Here is a 17,984-nt window from a genome sequence, read left to right as displayed (position 1 = left end):
CTAATTTCTTGGAGAAATCACGAGGACCAAGGTGGGGTTCCTCCTATTGTGGGGATTGTGGGGCCTGCTCACAGATGGAAAGAGTATTCACTTTTCATAATTCAGGTCATGACAAAGAATTTAAAATCGTTCACAATATCAATTGTAGAACAACTCATGTGGTTTATTGGGCTATATGCCCATGTGGGCTCATTTACGTAGGCCTGACCTCCCGTGAGTTCAGAGTAAGAATTCTCGAACACATCAGAGATATCAAGAAGGCGGCTAGGACTGTGAAGACTGAGGAATTGGATTTAATGAAGAACATTCCAAGGCACTTTCGAGATAGACACAATTGTAATTGGCGCCTGCTCAAATTTCGAGGTATAGATAGGGTATACCTGAGTCCTAGGGGTGGTGACCCTTAAAAGATTTTGGCCCAAAAGGAGGTCAGGTGGATCACCACGTTAGAGACAGAGAAACCAAAGGGTTTGAATGACCTTATTTCCTTCAAACCCTTTCTGTGAATCCTGTTGATGATCCTCTTGATTTTCCTGTGTTGTTCTCTGGGGGGATTGTTCCGCCACCTTCTCTCCGTTTCTATGGATGAGCCTTTTGATTGATCAAGATTTGTAACTCAGGGTTTGTTGAGATGTATTGAGGACTGTGTTAGCTTTTGCTTGGACATATGATTTAGCTGCCAACCGACTTACTCACCTTTTTGTGATTTTAGGTCATTCTTTTAATCATTCACTTCAACATAGAGTTCCTGGCTGCATAATACATTAAATGAATTCTGGCGGATGAAATGGATCTTTTACTGTATGAATTGTCGTACGGATCATGAACAATAATTTGGGAGTTCCTCACTTGGGATGAAGATAACATCTAAATAACCATCTTATTGTCTGACATGATGATATTAAATATGTTATATATTCTAATGAAATCAGTGCTGGATCTTGTATTCACTAATGGTATTTATGAGGAATTATCCTCTAGAGGTCAGCATTGAGTAATTGTCCGCCCATATATGGGATGGCATACTGCGTTATGCATGGATTTATATTTAATATATCTTTACCATGATGTATTCAGGATCCATTTATATATAACATATGTCCGCCTTATTAATTTGTATACCAGGCTGTTTGAAATCATACTATGTATTCTGCCATTACTTGTGCCCTCTTCTAACATGGCTGCTGGCCGGACTGACGTCAGTGCGCGCGTTGCATGGTGGTGGCCGCCTCCCCTCCCTGGCCGGCGCCCAATTGAGAGACGCTTACTGTGCATGCGCACAGCGTCTTCCGGGACGCCGGCTGCGGTGGATGACGCGGCTTCCGGCCTGCGGCGCGCGCCATGGAGAACATCAGATGGGCTTTGCACTATATAAGAATGACCATTAGACTGCCCCAGCACCTCCTGACGAAGCGGAAGCGAAACGCGTCGAGGTGCTGGGCAGTGTGGTCTGATCTCTGGGTTTTGGTTCCAATTTCACCTGCTGGATCATAGGTGGCTGATTGTAAAAACTGACCTCGGTGTTCCCTTCATAAATTTCATTGAAGAGGTATATATGCATATTATGTGTGTTTAGGACAGGTGATGATACTGTTCCCCTTGTGCCCTTAACTATACCGAGTCAGCCATCCTATACCTCCCTTGCATTATGCACTTTATACTATTTATGGAGTGATTTGGACCAGCAGATACGCTATATGTTTGATTATGGTTATACCCAGAGCTCTCAAATGTGCAATATTTAACCCTTTCATTGAATAATTACAAATATTGTTCCACACTGCACCAGTTTTTGTTTTAGGATGTTTTTATGGGGTAGGGAATTTTAATGTCTGTGGGTACCAGCACTTTATTTTTGTACTTATGATGTAATAAAGATATCTAATATATGCAGAATTTCTGTTGATGATTTATATGATGGTTGTGCAAACTCAAATTTTTGGTTCTTAGGTTTTGATATGGTGAGGTTGCCATAATTTATGGTGGTTTGATATGGAGTTCTATTTCCTATTTTGGCTTAATTGTGAAAGAAGGATAAGAAGGTGAGCTTTGATTCCACCTATTTTAAATAGTGGATACTATGTCATCCAGTATACAGTGCCTACAAGTAGTATTCAACCCCCTGCAGATTTAGCAGGTTTGATAAGATGCAAATAAGTTAGAGCCTGCAAACTTCAAACAAGAGCAGGATTTATTAACAGATGCATAAATCAAAGTGCATAACAGATGCATAAATCAAGTTATGTTGCTCAGTTAAATTTTAATAAATTTTCAACATAAAAGTGTGGGTCAATTATTATTCAACCCCTAGGTTTAATATTTTGTGGAATAACCCTTGTTTGCAATTACAGCTAATAATCATTTTTTATAAGACCTGATCAGGCCGGCACAGGTCTCTGGAGTTATCTTGGCCCACTCCTCCATGCAGATCTTCTCCAAGTTATCTAGGTTCTTTGGGTGTCTCATGTGGACTTTAATCTTGAGCTCCTTCCACAAGTTTTCAATTGGGTTAAGGTCAGGAGACTGACTAGGCCACTGCAACACCTTGATTTTTTCCCTCTTGAACCAGGCCTTGGTTTTCTTGGCTGTGTGCTTTGGGTCATTGTCTTGTTGGAAGATGAAATGACGACCCATCTTAAGATCCTTGATGGAGGAGCGGAGGTTCTTGGCCAAAATCTCCAGGTAGGCCGTGCTATCCATCTTCCCATGGATGCGGACAAGATGGCCAGGCCCCTTGGCTGAGAAACAGCCCCACAGCATGATGCTGCCACCACCATGCTTGACTGTAGGGATGGTATTCTTGGGGTCGTATGCAGTGCCATCCAGTCTCCAAACGTCACGTGTGTGGTTGGCACCAAAGATCTCGATCTTGGTCTCATCAGACCAGAGAACCTTGAACCAGTCTGTCTCAGAGTCCTCCAAGTGATCATGAGCAAACTGTAGACGAGCCTTGACATGACGCTTTGAAAGTAAAGGTACCTTACGGGCTCGTCTGGAACGGAGACCATTGCGGTGGAGTACGTTACTTATGGTATTGACTGAAACCAATGTCCCCACTGCCATGAGATCTTCCCGGAGCTCCTTCCTTGTTGTTCTTGGGTTAGCCTTGACTCTTCGGACAAGCCTGGCCTCGGCACGGGTGGAAACTTTCAAAGGCTATCCAGGCCGTGGAAGGCTAACAGTAGTTCCATAAGCCTTCCACTTCCGGATGATGCTCCCAACAGTGGAGTCAGGTAGGCCCAACTCCTTGGAAAGGGTTTTGTACCCCTTTGCAGACTTGTGACCCTCCACGATCTTGTCTCTGATGGCCTTGGAATGCTCCTTTGTCTTTCCCATGTTGACCAAGTATGAGTGCTGTTCACAAGTTTGGGGAGGGTCTTAATTAGTCAGAAAAGGCTGGAAAAAGAGATAATTAATCCAAACATGTGAAGCTCATTGTTCTTTGTGCCTGAAATACTTCTTAATACTTTAGGGGAACCAAACAGAATTCTGGTGGATTGAGGGGTTGAATAATAAATGACACTCTGAATAAACTTTTCACAATTTAAAAAAAAAAAAAAAAAAAAAGAAATAACATTCTTTTTTGCTGCAGTGCATTTCACACTTCCAGGCTGATCTACAGTCCAAATGTCACAATGCCAAGTTAATTCCGAATGTGTAAACCTGCTAAATCTGCAGGGAGTTGAATGCTACTTGTAGGCACTGTATATAGAGGTACTACAAGTAATTTCAATCCTGTCTGTTATGATAACAAGACTGCGGAAAAGTCATTTGTACAGAACAAGAAATATGAGTCTAATATTAGACCAAGTGGAAAAAACTGTGGATAAATGAGCGTAAATAGGGTTATACCCGGTTTTGTTTGGGGGGATATTACAGTAGAATGGTCGCTCCCCTTGGGTGATTGTGCATCACATAACCCTGAATAAAGTAATTAAACAAGGCACTCCCGCCATGACAGCCCCCATGCAGCGGTGGATACCGCGCCTCATGCCATCCTATGCCTCTAGTCCACTCCACTAATGTGCAACTGAGGAAGGTCTATAGTGAACCAAAAACGTTATTTCATGCACATTAAATAAACTTGCATCACTTTCAAGTTCGGGAGTGCCTTGTTTAATTACATTGTACGGCTTTGGAAGTGGAAGAGCACCCCTATTTCTCTTGATATCCCTACAAGGAAGTGCCATTTCTTCTTTCTGCGTTTATAACCCTAAATAAAGTCTAAAACTAGCTGCTGCAGATTCCACAAGCCGTAAGGCTGAGAGAAATCCAAAAGGAACCAGAAAGGTGATGTGGTTGCTTCTATGCTGCTGGAAATGATGAAATAGCCAATAGGTAGATACTGTATAAAGGGGGGTTTATTCAACAAGTTTCGATGTGTTCCTCACTTCTTCATCAGGAAAGTCAAGAAGACTTGGTGACTTTCCTGATGAAGAAGTGAGGAGCACTTTGAAATGCTTTGAATAATCCACCTTTAAATCTACGCATTGGCTATTTCATCATTTCCAGCAGCGCAGAGGCAACCACACCACCATTCTGGTTTCTTTTGGATAATATTAGATCAAGTGGAAAATTATGAGATTTCTATTTTTTGTATAAAATGTGAAATACATTTCACAAAAAACACTCAATACATTGGCTCCGTAGACACCTGCTTCTTCTGGTGGGACTCTGGATCTCCTTCTACTCAGTCTTAGGACTCCTTCCCAAACTAAAGGGGTTGTGGTGCAGAGGAATGGACTTCGGATAATTTCTAAAACTCATAGCATTCATTGTGTGTTTTTTTGAGGCAACAAAAGGGTCCTTGGAGACTAGAAAGAAGCTCTCGCTTGGCATGAAACGGCTCTTGTTCATTCACTGATACCATGATGGATTTTAGAATTTTGGAATAAAGTCTGCTGTACTTTTACACATGAGTGAGTGCTGCTTTTCCTTCTTTTTTACTTGTACCTACAATTGGACTCTATGGATATTTGATGACCAACACTCAAGTGCATGGTGGAAATGTTTTTGCTGAGTGCCGGTGTTAACTCTTCAGTCCTGCCTTTATATAATTATTGATCAGCTGCTGGTGGGGATACACATATTGGAGCCCAAGAGTTTAGGAGTCCCATTTCTACTTCCGAAGAAGGTGGAATTGTGCATTTCGATGAGCTCTTGGGCTGCATATATTGTTATTGCACAAGGGCTCTTTTGTATCTGTGCCCGTCAGGGAGCTGATCAATAATTAAATAAAAAAAGTTTAATTACTCTTTAATCCTATAATTGATGAGCATATTTTATTTTATTACTAACCTTTGAACAGGTAGACAATGTCTCTCTGTGGAACTTCATAGGCTGCATCAATGCTTTGAAGTCTGGGCCAAGTAGCATTAATTAAGATGGTATCAACATTGTTTTTTGTTCCACTTTTCCTCCAGAATATCCTTAGGAAGACAAGATGTAGAATAATTTTAGTAAATAGTCTTAATAATTTGCTCATTTACATTGACGCTTTCACTTAAAATACATCCATTATAAATGTTCCTGTCCAAACACTGACACTCTCAAAATACTAATCCAGGACATGCTCAATTCTGGAATTTACTCCTAATTATTTTCCACTACACTTTCGGGCCATCATGAATACAGTAACCAGGCTCATATGTCTACATAGGACTTATACTAATACCCCTGCTCTATTTCGCTCATTACTAAGACTTTTGTAAATTTAACACTGGTATACACTTACAGGCTACACTCTTGTACACCTATAGGCGCATCTACAGCTAGATAACACATACCCTCTGGCTTTTAGAACTTCTCCCGTGCAATACACATTTGTGGAAATCACAGCTCGGATTATCACACCAGCACATCCATTTTTAAGTCGTGTGATTTGCCAATATATTTCTCAAAGGAGGCCTACCTATTTCACCCAACTAAAACCCATACCCAACCTCACCTGGTCACAGATATTTGTATTCCATTCTGGGCTCAACTTGTTAACTTTTTTTATGCCAGATTCATAGTGATCAGCTAACCACTAGAGCAATGGTCTCCAACCTTTCCAACCTCGAGAGCCACAGTCAGCTCTCAGAGAGGGTCGTAAGCCACATCCAGCTCCCACTTCCCTCACAGTAGTGACACCCAGATCCCCCGTTACAGGTATAATGACAGCCAAAGCTTCTCCACAGACATCGCACCAAAGCAATATACCAAGATCCAGGGGTTCCTATGTTACCCCCATTCAGATCTGCTCTATGTGGGGCTACTCACAAAAGTCACTGTCTGGAGACCTGCTTTTCAAAGATTTTTGCTAGACCAAATGTTAATGTACCAAGCTGGAAGACAGCCGCGAGCCACACATCATGGACCTACAAGTCACATGTGCCTCCCGAGCCACAAGTTGGGGACCCCTGCACTAGAGTCTCAGTTAAAAAATGGAAAATCTACCGTTGAGCTAATGCTGTCTTACTACAAATCTATATTAAAATAAAAAGTAATGTATTAGTTTAGAAGTACCCTTCTTTAAAGAATAGTAAATCTCCTCTCATGCTAGTTATTGCATCAAACTTTAACTCTCGGTCACATTTTCTTGGAACTGTTGGGTTTTTTGGATCATCTGCTGGATTTGGTTTTGGCTTTGTCTCTGGCCTCCATGTTGGTTTAGATTCAGGTTTCTTTGTTGGTTTAGGTTCAGGTTTCTTTGGTGGTATTGGTTGAGGTTTCTTTGTTGGTTTTGGCTGAGGTTCCTTTGGTGGTTTATGTGGAGGTTCTTTTGGTGGTTTATGTGGAGGTTCTTTAGGTGGTTTAGGCTGAGGTTCATTAGGTGGTTTTGGCTGAGGTTCCTTAGGTGGTTTAGGTTGAGGTTCTTTAGGTGGTTTAGGCTGAGGCTCCTTTGGTGGTTTAGGCTGAGGTCCTATTGGTGGTTTAGGCTGAGGCTCCTTTGGTGGTTTAGGTTGAGGTTTTATTGTTGGTTTTGGCCCGTTAGGAATTCTTGGTCCTGTTTATGAAATAGATGTGTTACAAGATTTTCTGTTCTGCTTTAAAGTTATATGAATGTATGGAAGTGAACTGAGCAATACATCACTAATAAAGAATAAATAATTTACAACAAAGATATAGACACCATAGGACCTATGTGGAAAAACAGTGCATTGTGCATATTTACAGTGGCATCCCCATGAGAGACACATTCACTCACATCCATCTCACAATTACAGGATGATTAATGACTTCAAAGCAGTATATATAGTCTTTCATCATTAAGCATTTAACTATTTTTTTTAATATGTGGACATGATCTTTTTAGCCTATATGTCACGGACATCTTCCAATATTAGAAGATTTTTGACAGGTTTGGGCCCTGAGTCTCACTTAGCATTGTGAGACTCTGGTGATTAAATGTATTTTCCTTTCATTTGGTGTATTAGGGGTTAATGTCAGTTTTGTTGTCAGCAGCTTTCTAGCAGTCCTTGTTAGGTGTAGCTGCTTGCTTACCTTTAAGTAGTGGCAATTCCCAGAAACCATTGCTGTTGATAGAATCCATTCTGTCCGGACCACCCAGGTGGAAGGAGCTGCTGGGGTTCTGACCTTAGACAATCCGTCTGCTGCATCGGAGTCTGGCTGCAGCCGTGCAGTTTGTGTTGTATCCCTTTCCCCCTGTAAGTCTACCTTTCTCTTGTGTTGTATTAGTGGAGCAGTCAGATTAGTGATCCTCACCTGCCAGCTCACTAGCCAGGGTTATTGCAGGGTTTGCTTAGGGATTAAGGTATTCTGTTCGGCGACAAGTGCAGAACCTGTATAATGCTGGCTAGGCGTGCAGGGTACAGCTGCAGATGAGTGCAGGAGGTGTCCCATTTTCCCTCTCCCTAGCGCCGGGGCCCACCATTGTTAAAGTGTCCCCGGTGTTCCCCCTTTGGTTGTGGTGTTTTTTGTAGTGCGCCAGACAACCGTAGATCTGAGCGCAACTGTCATCCCGTGTATTTGGACTTCTCCCACTTCGAGTGTGACACTATAGGTTGCTGCTGTCTAAAATCCAATAGTTACTAATTTGCTATTGATTTATATTAATCTCTATCACATTTACATTATTATAGTGCCTACAGTATTTGTCCAAAAGAAAAGCTGTTTTTGTTACCAAGGACAAACATTTTATATATTGTCTTTTTACCTCCTCTAAACAAAAAACACATTCCTTTGGTTTTACAAGTGTTGTCTAGCTTTGTGATATTGACGATCTATCCTTAGGATGGGTCATCAATATCAGATTGGTGGACGTCCATCACCTCCACCATTTAGTCGTTTTTAGCAATGGCCACCACAAAGGCAAGTGAGTCACATTGTTCCTGCTCCATTCACTGAAGCTGAAAAAAAGAAAAAGCTGCTCAGTGGGGGTGTTGAATCCCCACCAATCTGATATTCTCACAAGTCAGGATGGCCCCTTTAATACGCCAGAGAGTATAATATGGTATCTAGAGCAGTTTATTACTCTGTGGGTAAACATCCCTGGTGCTCTAGGACTTAATTCCTAATTTCCTTATGGCTAGTGGTTTATACTAATATCACAGGTGATATAGGGTAGTAATAGTCCTAGTAGTCTAGGTTGTAAGAGGCTGCCGGTGTAGTCCATGTGCAATATCTCAAGTGGATTGACCCATGAAGAGAGTTAACTGTGGTCTTGAGGACGCATTCAAGCTTCTTAGGGCACTTGAAAAATGTTCATAACTGGAGAAGGTCCATCACCTTGGGAGTCCCTATGGATTCTTTTTCATTACGGAACCAGTAAATAAATATAGTTTTACCGTACAGAGCTTGGATGCCGTCAACATCATCTTTAAATAGTTTAAACTTGGTTGGGTCCACAAATGAATGGTCTAATAGAGTTGGGTACATTATTGCTTGCTCATATTTCGAGTGCTCCAGCCCCAGGGAATGGCCGAGTTCATGAAGAGCAACTAAGAAAATGTTTGTACCTGAAAAGAAGACAAAGAAAAAATGCTTGGAGCTCTCGTGACAAATAAAAAAAATAAACAAAAAGAGTAATATAATTTCCCCCCCAAATTCAACAATTACAGCAACAAGAGGGCATCAGTCTTACTGCCCAGGCCAAAGTAACTAATGCACTGACAGGATGCAGCAAAGCCCCCCAATAAAGATGGAGGCAACAGGGGCAAAACACTGATGGAACAACCACTCACATACTACCAGTCTATGGAGGGGGTGACTGTTTAGCATTAAAATTGTACTCAAATGGCCTTATAGGGCACCGTTCACACATGTAGGTGCACAGTGTCTGGCTTACAGCCTATTGATGGCGCCCATACTATTAAACTAGACGGGCTGCCCAGCACTATATACAGTATGTGCACCACACAGGAATGGAGACCCCAGTTTACAAGGCCTACATTAAAGGACCTGGCTGCATCCTGTATAAAAATATATTGCTTCACTGCAGTGATACCCCTCCTCTGAACCCTCAGTATCGCCAACCCTGCCTTCCTGGTAAGCCACATTCAGATAAGGAGCCGCACCCCCATTTTCCCACCAGTTTTGGGGGAATAAAGTGAGTCTTATAATTCGGAAAAATGGTACTTTTTTTTAGGATTATTGCAGTGCTGATCTTACCTTGACGTCCCAATGTCCATGTTTCATCTTCATCAAAGTGAGCATCTCCACCTATTCCATTACTTGGTGAGAAGGCATGTGCCAAAATTCCAAGTGGTCCATCAAATGGAGAGAAATCGCCATGGTCTGCAGAAGAAATACAATCCCTGTTTAAAAACTTAGTTCCAATTTCCACACAATGATTGCAATTTGCATATATACTTACCTCTATATCCAAAAGAAATCATGATATCGGCTTCACCGCTATAAATTTGACGAAATTTCAAAGGTGTAACCTCACTCCAGAGCCTGAGAGCTTGTGCAATGGCGTAATCCACTTCTGAGTCAGTGATATCCGGAGTGTAGTTGACAACCCTGTAAAAAGGGGTACAACCTGATTAAAAATGTTGCCCTGTTTTCTGTATGCAGCTCCTATACAGACCTTTATTTTACCATGGTTGTAAATTACGCATCTACTCCATTTTCTATGTTAGATATGAGGGAGTTGTGAAGATGTAATTTACCCTCTCACTGTATATGATGTGATACTATGTCATGATATGCATATTTCCCTGGTTGTATTAGTTGTAATTCATGTATTTCCTTGGGGGAGCTACTGGTCTCAATGTGTCTCTCTCATACAATTGTAGTCTGGGCATCTAATGTGATTATGTAAATAGCCTGTCCTCTTCTTTCCAGAGTTGTGTATCTAATCTGTAATTGAATTGGCCAGTGAAGGAATAGTCATTGTTCTGCACAGCAGGGGATCCCTTCATCTACTGTGGCTGGCAGACATATCAGAGCCCTGTGATGGACCAAACCATTGATGATAGGATGTGTGACCCCCACCCCCTGAACAAACATGGTGGGCTGGTCAGGGAGCACAGACAATGCATTTCCTTTTTTTGTAACTTCAGAGTGAGCTGAAACTTGAAGGGAGCAGGAGCTCCAGCCTGTGTGGCTGTGGACACGGACGGAGCTAGGCCTGTGTGGCGGCCCGTGGGATTGTGTGGAACTCTTTGGACTACTGTAAGGACGATTGCTTTGTAATCCGGTCCGAGGATTGTCGGGAAGGGCCCCCGAATCTGTTTTATGTGGACTTATCGTGTGCTGTTCCAGTGTTCTTGTGAATAAACCTGTTGGATCATCCTCGGCCTGTTGTCTCTCCTTGCTCTGCTGTACACCCCGTCACAAACTGGTGGCAGCGCTGGGATCAGAGCAGAAGGAATGGAGGACAATGGCTCAACATCAGGAACCAGCACTGCAGAGTACAAGACCTGGACTTTGGGGAGCCTGCAATCAAAGGCCCGTGAAGTAGGAGTTCGTTTCAAAGGACTCTCCAAGGAGCAGCTGATTGAGGCGCTAGAAGGAGTCTGCTCGAAAAATGACGTGGAGGAAGGATCCTCACAGCAAAGGGAGGAAAGACGGGAGCTGGAGGTAAATACCCAAAAAAGTCAATGGATTGTGTGGTACAAGGAAAAGATGGCCTTGCTTGGAGATGAGGCCACCATAGAAGATAAGAGGGAGGCCATGCGTGGAGCTGAAGAGAAGGAGCGCAGGATGGAGGAGATGGCATTGCTGGATAAGCAGCTCGCTGTGGAAGCCGCGAGAGGTTCCAGACAGACTGTAACCCCAGCACCCATCATGAGGGAACTTCCCAGGGTGTCCCGCAAAGACTTCAAGCAGTTTAATGAGGCTGCAGGCGACATTGAGGGCTTCTTCCAGGACTTTGAGCATCAGTGTCGATTAATGGAAGTCCCAGAAAGGGAGCGCGTCCGGCATCTGGTTGGGCTCCTAGAGGGGGGAGCTGCTGAAGCCTATAGAGCTATGGACCCTCGGTGGAACTGTGAGTATGCGGATATTAAACAGACTATTCTAGAACATTATGCCGTGACCCCAGACACTTACAGGACTCAGTTCCGTGCTTTAGCCTGTGATGGGGAAGTGTCTTTTAAGATATATGCTCATAGACTCAAACAAATATGTAATCGCTGGCTGGAGGCAGAGGAGGCCTTATCTTGGGAGACCTTCCTGCAGGTCATCCTAAAAGAACAATTCTTTGCCCAGTGCCCCGCTGAGATCCGGGAATGGGTGCGTGAGAGAAAACCAGCGACAGTGGAGGAAGCTGCTGCTCTAGCTGATGAGGTGCTCACCATCAAGCCTCAGTGGAGGGTTCTGTTGGAGGATGGAGAGACGCCTAACAGCTCCACAACACCGGATGCCCCCAGTTATTCTGTCCCCATTGTTCCCCGTTTCTCTAAGCCACCACATGTTGATACCCGTGTTAATGTGCCTCCAGTTGCTTCTACTGCACTTTCTGGAATACGCCGGGGAGAGGAAGTAACAGAGCGCAGGTGTTATGTTTGTAGGCATCCCGGGCATTTGCAGGCCTCATGCCCAGCCAGGCCATGGAGGAATCATCCTCAAACCCCTACAGCACCTTCAGGTGGGAGCCGGCCTCCAAGTTCCCCTACCCCTTACCCAAGAGGACGCCTTGGATGTAGGGAGACCCAGCTCAGATGCTATCAATGTGGACAGCCAGGGCATCGGCAAGTCTCCTGCCCAGCTGTTCAAATGAGGACTGATCCTGCACCCAATCGGATTAATTACTTACAGCCCAGTGCCATGGAGGAAGATGTGGCACCGTTATGTGAGGACTGGCCTAGTGACTCAGCCCCCCATGTTGCACCACCAGGAGTTTACGGGGTGCGACCCGCAGTTATGACGACTTCTGCTCATCGAGGTAAGCACTTGCAGGAGGTTGTGCTGGATGGACAGAGACTTGTTGGATTTTGTGACTCGGGTGCTTTCCTCACACTGGCTGATCCCCGAGTGGTTCGGCCTGAGGCAATCCATAGAGGACCTGGGATTGTTATTGAACTGGCTGGTGGACAATGGAGGACTATTCCCACAGCCACTGTGGATCTAAACTTTGGTTTTGGGGTCAAGCGATGTGTGGTTGGGGTGATGGGTGGTCTGCCTGCAGCTGTTCTCCTGGGCAATGATGTGGGAGAGCTACGATGCCAATTCGTGGCTGCATGAAGCCACATGTAAGTAACGCTCTGCCTGTGTGTACTTAACCAGTGACCTGTAGAGGTCCCTAGTACGTACACAAGTTGGGAGGGGGAGGGATTGTGAAGATGTAATTTACCCTCTCACTGTATATGATGTGATACTATGTCATGATATGCATATTTCCCTGGTTGTATTAGTTGTAATTCATGTATTTCCTTGGGGGAGCTACTGGTCTCAATGTGTCTCTCTCATACAATTGTAGTCTGGGCATCTAATGTGATTATGTAAATAGCCTGTCCTCTTCTTTCCAGAGTTGTGTATCTAATCTGTAATTGAATTGGCCAGTGAAGGAATAGTCATTGTTCTGCACAGCAGGGGATCCCTTCATCTACTGTGGCTGGCAGACATATCAGAGCCCTGTGATGGACCAAACCATTGATGATAGGATGTGTGACCCCCACCCCCTGAACAAACATGGTGGGCTGGTCAGGGAGCACAGACAATGCATTTCCTTTTTTTGTAACTTCAGAGTGAGCTGAAACTTGAAGGGAGCAGGAGCTCCAGCCTGTGTGGCTGTGGACACGGACGGAGCTAGGCCTGTGTGGCGGCCCGTGGGATTGTGTGGAACTCTTTGGACTACTGTAAGGACGATTGCTTTGTAATCCGGTCCGAGGATTGTCGGGAAGGGCCCCCGAATCTGTTTTATGTGGACTTATCGTGTGCTGTTCCAGTGTTCTTGTGAATAAACCTGTTGGATCATCCTCGGCCTGTTGTCTCTCCTTGCTCTGCTGTACACCCCGTCACAGGAGTAAGTAGGGATCAAATGATAAGGAGCCTGGTCCTGGGCTCGGGAGGGTTTTCCACATTTTGAGTCTACACCCTATCGCTCCATTCAATGACTATGGTACTGACAAAGAAAGCCAAAAACATTACCCTATTCTCACAGCAGTCTTTTTAACCCCAGTGTTGGCTTCGGGCTCTGTTCACATTGCAGATGCTGATACTCCACCCAGTGGTTTCTCTGGTGTCTAGGATCAACACAGGCAGACTCTGGCATTGACCTGCTGTGTGCTGTTTCATAGTCAGGCTAGAGGGAGTTAATCATTGCTAGTCTACTTGTTGGTTTCCTTTGATCACATGTGTTGGGGAGGCCACTCACATCTGCTCCCCGTCTGTTTAAGCTGGATGAAATCTTCTACCCATGCCAGCTATAGTTTATTTTATCTTGGTCTGTGTGATGTGGTATCCCAGATTCTCTGGTGAAAATTGTGCTTTTTGCTTGGAGTAGTTGTGGAAATTTACTCCTTTTGTTTTGTAGCTTCCTTCCAACTCTTGTGTTTCCTACTGAATCTCTTATTGTCTTTTCCTATGTGTGCGCATGCTAAGTAACAGAGTTATGGTTTTCCCTTCTCTGTCTATATCTGTGACTTTCATTACACACCTGCTGCATCCCTCCCTGGGGGGAGGGGGAACAGATCAGTAGTGGTCAGGAGCAGGCCTAGGAATGAAACTCAGGCATCTCCACTATTAGGAGTATTCCTGAGAATAGAGATAGAATAGGGCCCCCTAGCTTAAGGGACAGCTTAGAGGCCCGGTTCCCTGCTATCACAGAATTACCATAACAGTAAGAGATATGTCCCTCTATGTTTGTATATATATATATATATATATATATATATATATATATATGTGTCATATGAAAAACTTTTGGGCACCCCTATTAATGTTAACTTTTTTTCTTTATAAGAATGTAAGGTTTTTGCAACAGCTATTTCAGTTTCATATATCTAATAACTGATGGACTCAGTAATATTTCTGGATTGAAATGAAGTTTATTGTACTAACAGAAAATGTGCAATCTGCATTTAAACAAAATTTGACCGGTGCAAAAGTATGGGCACCTCAACATAAAAGTGACATTAATATTTTGTAGATCCTCCTTTTGCAACAATAACAGCCTCTAGTTGCTTCCTGTAGCTTTTAATGAGTTCCTGGATCCTGGATGAAGGTATATTTGACCATTCCTGTTCACAAAACAATTCCAGTTCAGTTAAGTTTGATGGTCGCCGAGCATGGACAGCACGCTTCAAATCATCCCACAGATGTTCAATGATATTCAGGTCTGGGGACTGAGATGGCCATTCCAGAACATTGTAATTGTTCCACTGCATGAATGCCTGAGTAAATTTGGAGCGGTGTTTTGTCTTGCAGAAATATCCATCCCCTGCGTAACTTCAACTTCGTCACTGATTCTTGCACATTATCTATATATATAATTGCCTTATTCTGTCTGTCTGTCTGTCTGTCTGTCATGCTCCAAAATTGTGTCCTTACGGTGACACAAAGCTGATTGGCCGCTGGGCTCGCCATGGCCCCGCCCCCCCACACGGATTGGCCGCTCGCCCAGGCTACGCCCCCACACAGATTGGCCGGCCGCTCGCCCAGGCTCCGCCCCCCCACAGATTGGCCTCTAGCCCCGGCACCCTGCAGACATTGGCAACTCGGCCACGCCACGCCCCCCTCACGCAATGCACGCTAGCTCTGGCCCCGCCCCCCACGCATTCCCCGAAGCGACACGGTCACGGAGCCATGACTCACAGGTGAGTACTGTACCCCCGGGAGCCCACATCAGCATACGCCGCAAACACAGCCGACACATACCCTCGCATTGCTGGGGCTGGACGGCGTATGCTGGTGTGGGCTCCCGTGCGAGTGGGGGACGTGATGCGCTGGTAACCATGGTAGCATAGTTACCAGCGCATCAAGGTCCTGCAGCGGCGTAACATACACACACGCACGCACATAACAGCACACACACATCAGATCACACTCACTCTCACACACACATCACACACACATCACATCGCATCCACATACTCACAACATCCTGGGATATCGCTTGCTTCTCGGCGGCGATACTGTGCTGTGAGCTTCTAGGACCTGCCGGAGGATCACATGGCCAGAAGCATGTGGTATCTCCGGATGTTGTGAGTGTGAGCGCGTATGTGCAATATCGTCAATGTGTGTGTGCGTGAGTGTATGCGATCGTGTGTGTGCGTGTATGCGATCGGGTGTGTGTGAGTGTATGCGATCGGGTGTGTATGCGATCGGGTGTGTGTGTGAGTGTATGCGATCGGATCTGTGAGTGTCGGCAGAGGAGCACGGCGTGCTGGAGGAGACTGGGAGGAGAGAGGCTGATCCTGGGGAAGGCTGGGAGTGGGAGGGGGAGGGGGGAGGCTGAGAGAAGAGAGGCTGATGCTGGGGGAGGCTGAGGCTGGGGTAGGCTAGGCTGATCCTGGGGAAGGCTGGGAGGGGGGAGGATGAGAGAAAAGAGGCTGGGGGAGGCTGAGGCTGGGGTAGGCTGGAAAGAGAGAGGCTGATGCTGGGGACAGAAAAGGCTGATGCTGGGAGGAGGGAGGCTGATCCTAGGGAAGGCTGGGAGGGGGAGGGGGGAGGCTGAGAGAAGAGAGGCTGATGCTGGGGTAGGCTAGGCTGATCCTGGGAAAGGCGGGGAGTGGGAGGGGGGAGGCTGAGAGAAGAGAGGCTGATGCTGGGGTAGGCTAGGCTGATCCTGGGGAAGGCTGGGAGGGGGAGGCTGAGAGAAGAGAGGCTGGGGGAGGCTGAGGCTGGGGGAGGCTGGAAGGAGAGAGGCTGATGCTGGGGACAGAAAAGGCTGATGCTGGGAGGAGAGAGGCTGATGCTGGGAGGAGAGAGGCTGATGCTGGGAGGAGAGAGGCTGATGCTGGGAGGAGAGAGGCTGATGCTGGGAGGAGAGAGGCTGATGCTGCAGGCAGAGAGGCTGATGCTGCGGGCAGAGAGGCTGATGCTGGTGCAGCATGGGGGATGGAGCACGATGGGGGGTGCGCAGCATGGGGGATGGAGCACGATGGGTGCACAGCATGGGGGATGGAGCACGATGGGGGGTGCGCAGCATGGGGGATGGAGCATGATGGGGGGTGCGCAGCATGGGGGATGGAGCACGATGGGGAGTGCGCAGCATGGGGGATGGACCACGTTTGGGAGTGCGCAGCATGGGGCATGGAGCACATTTGGGAGTGCGCAGCATGGCGGATGGACCACGTTTGGGAGTGCGCAGCATGGGGGATGGAGCACACTTGGGAGTGCGCAGCATGGCGGATGAACCACGTTTGGGAGTGTGCAGCATGGCGGATGGAGTACGTTTGGGCGTGCGCAGCATGGCGGATGGAGTACGTTTGGGAGTGCGCAGCATGGAGGATGGACCACGTTTGGGAGTGCGCAGCATGACGGATGGAGCACGTTTGGGAGTGCGCAGCATGGCGGATGGACCACGTTTGGGAGTGCGCAGCATGGCAGATGGAGCACGTTTGGGAGTGCGCAGCATGGCGGATGGAGCACGTTTGGGAGTGCGCAGCATGGGGGATGCAGCACGATGGGGAGTGCGCAGTATGGCGGATGGAGCACGTTTGGGAGTGCGCAGCATGGCGGATGGAGCATGATGGGGGTGCGCAGCATAGGGGATGGAGCACGATGGGGAGTGCGCAGCATGGGGGATGCAGCACGATGGCGAGTGCGCAGTATGGCGGATGGAGCACGTTTGGGAGTGCGCAGCATGGCGGATGGAGCACGATGGGGGTGCGCAGCATAGGGGATGTAGCACGATGGGGAGTGCGCAGCATGGCGGATGGAGTACGTTTGGGAGTGCGCAGCATGGCGGATGGAGTACGTTTGGGAGTGCGCAGCATGGCGGATGGAGTACGTTTGGGAGTGCGCAGCATGGCGGATGGACCACATTTGGGAGTGCGCAGCATGGCGGATGGAGCACGTTTGGGAGTGCGCAGCATGGCGGATGGACCACGTTTGGGAGTGCGCAGCATGGCGGATGGAGCATGTTTGGGAGTGCGCAGCATGGCGGATGGACCACGTGTGGGAGTGCGCAGCATGGCGGATGGACCACGTTTGGGAGTGCGCAGCATGGCGGATGGACCACGTTTGGGAGTGTGCAGCATGGCGGATGGACCACGCTTGGGAGTGCGCAGCATTGCGGATGGAGCATGTTTGGGACCCCTTTCCACAGGCAATGCTAATTAAGCACCATCTTGGATCTGGTCCGCCTTTATCAATGGTTGCTGTTTGGCACTGGGAGGATCAGTTCTGATATAGTCCTGGTATGGTGCAGAGCTTGCTCCACATGCTGGGACCTGGGCTGGTCTCTATCCACAAGTGCCTTTTTTGCAACATAGAAGCGGTTATATACAGGTTACAGGTATGTGTGCTCTATTATGGTTCTGCTTTTAACTTTATCTAGGAGGCCGCATGGCACATGAAATACAGAATGTAGAGTAGGACCCCCCTATTGAGATTTGCTGTGACGTTGGCAGGGGTGGCTCAAAAAATTG

The 17,984-nt window shown here is 46.5% G+C and overlaps 1 protein-coding gene across 1 annotated transcript in view; it reads right to left on the bottom strand.

Moving 5' to 3' along the window:
- Positions 1–17,984, bottom strand: part of LOC142292241 (stromelysin-1-like) — a 77,976-nt gene that overhangs the window by 44,911 nt on the left and 15,081 nt on the right. Inside the window, exons 3-7 of the mRNA XM_075337459.1 lie at positions 9,818–9,966; positions 9,613–9,738; positions 8,790–8,960; positions 6,508–6,988; positions 5,299–5,429 (exon numbers count right to left, since the gene is read on the bottom strand). Of these exons, the coding sequence (XP_075193574.1) occupies positions 5,299–5,429; positions 6,508–6,988; positions 8,790–8,960; positions 9,613–9,738; positions 9,818–9,966 (1,058 nt within the window). The remainder of the gene's footprint in view (positions 1–5,298; positions 5,430–6,507; positions 6,989–8,789; positions 8,961–9,612; positions 9,739–9,817; positions 9,967–17,984) is intronic.

The sequence above is a fragment of the Anomaloglossus baeobatrachus genome, chromosome 2 (assembly GCF_048569485.1).
Source record: "Anomaloglossus baeobatrachus isolate aAnoBae1 chromosome 2, aAnoBae1.hap1, whole genome shotgun sequence".
Lineage (NCBI taxonomy): Eukaryota > Metazoa > Chordata > Amphibia > Anura > Aromobatidae > Anomaloglossus > Anomaloglossus baeobatrachus.
The sequence above is the reverse complement of the archived record's forward strand: the minus strand, read 5'-3'. Positions and strand labels throughout refer to the sequence as shown.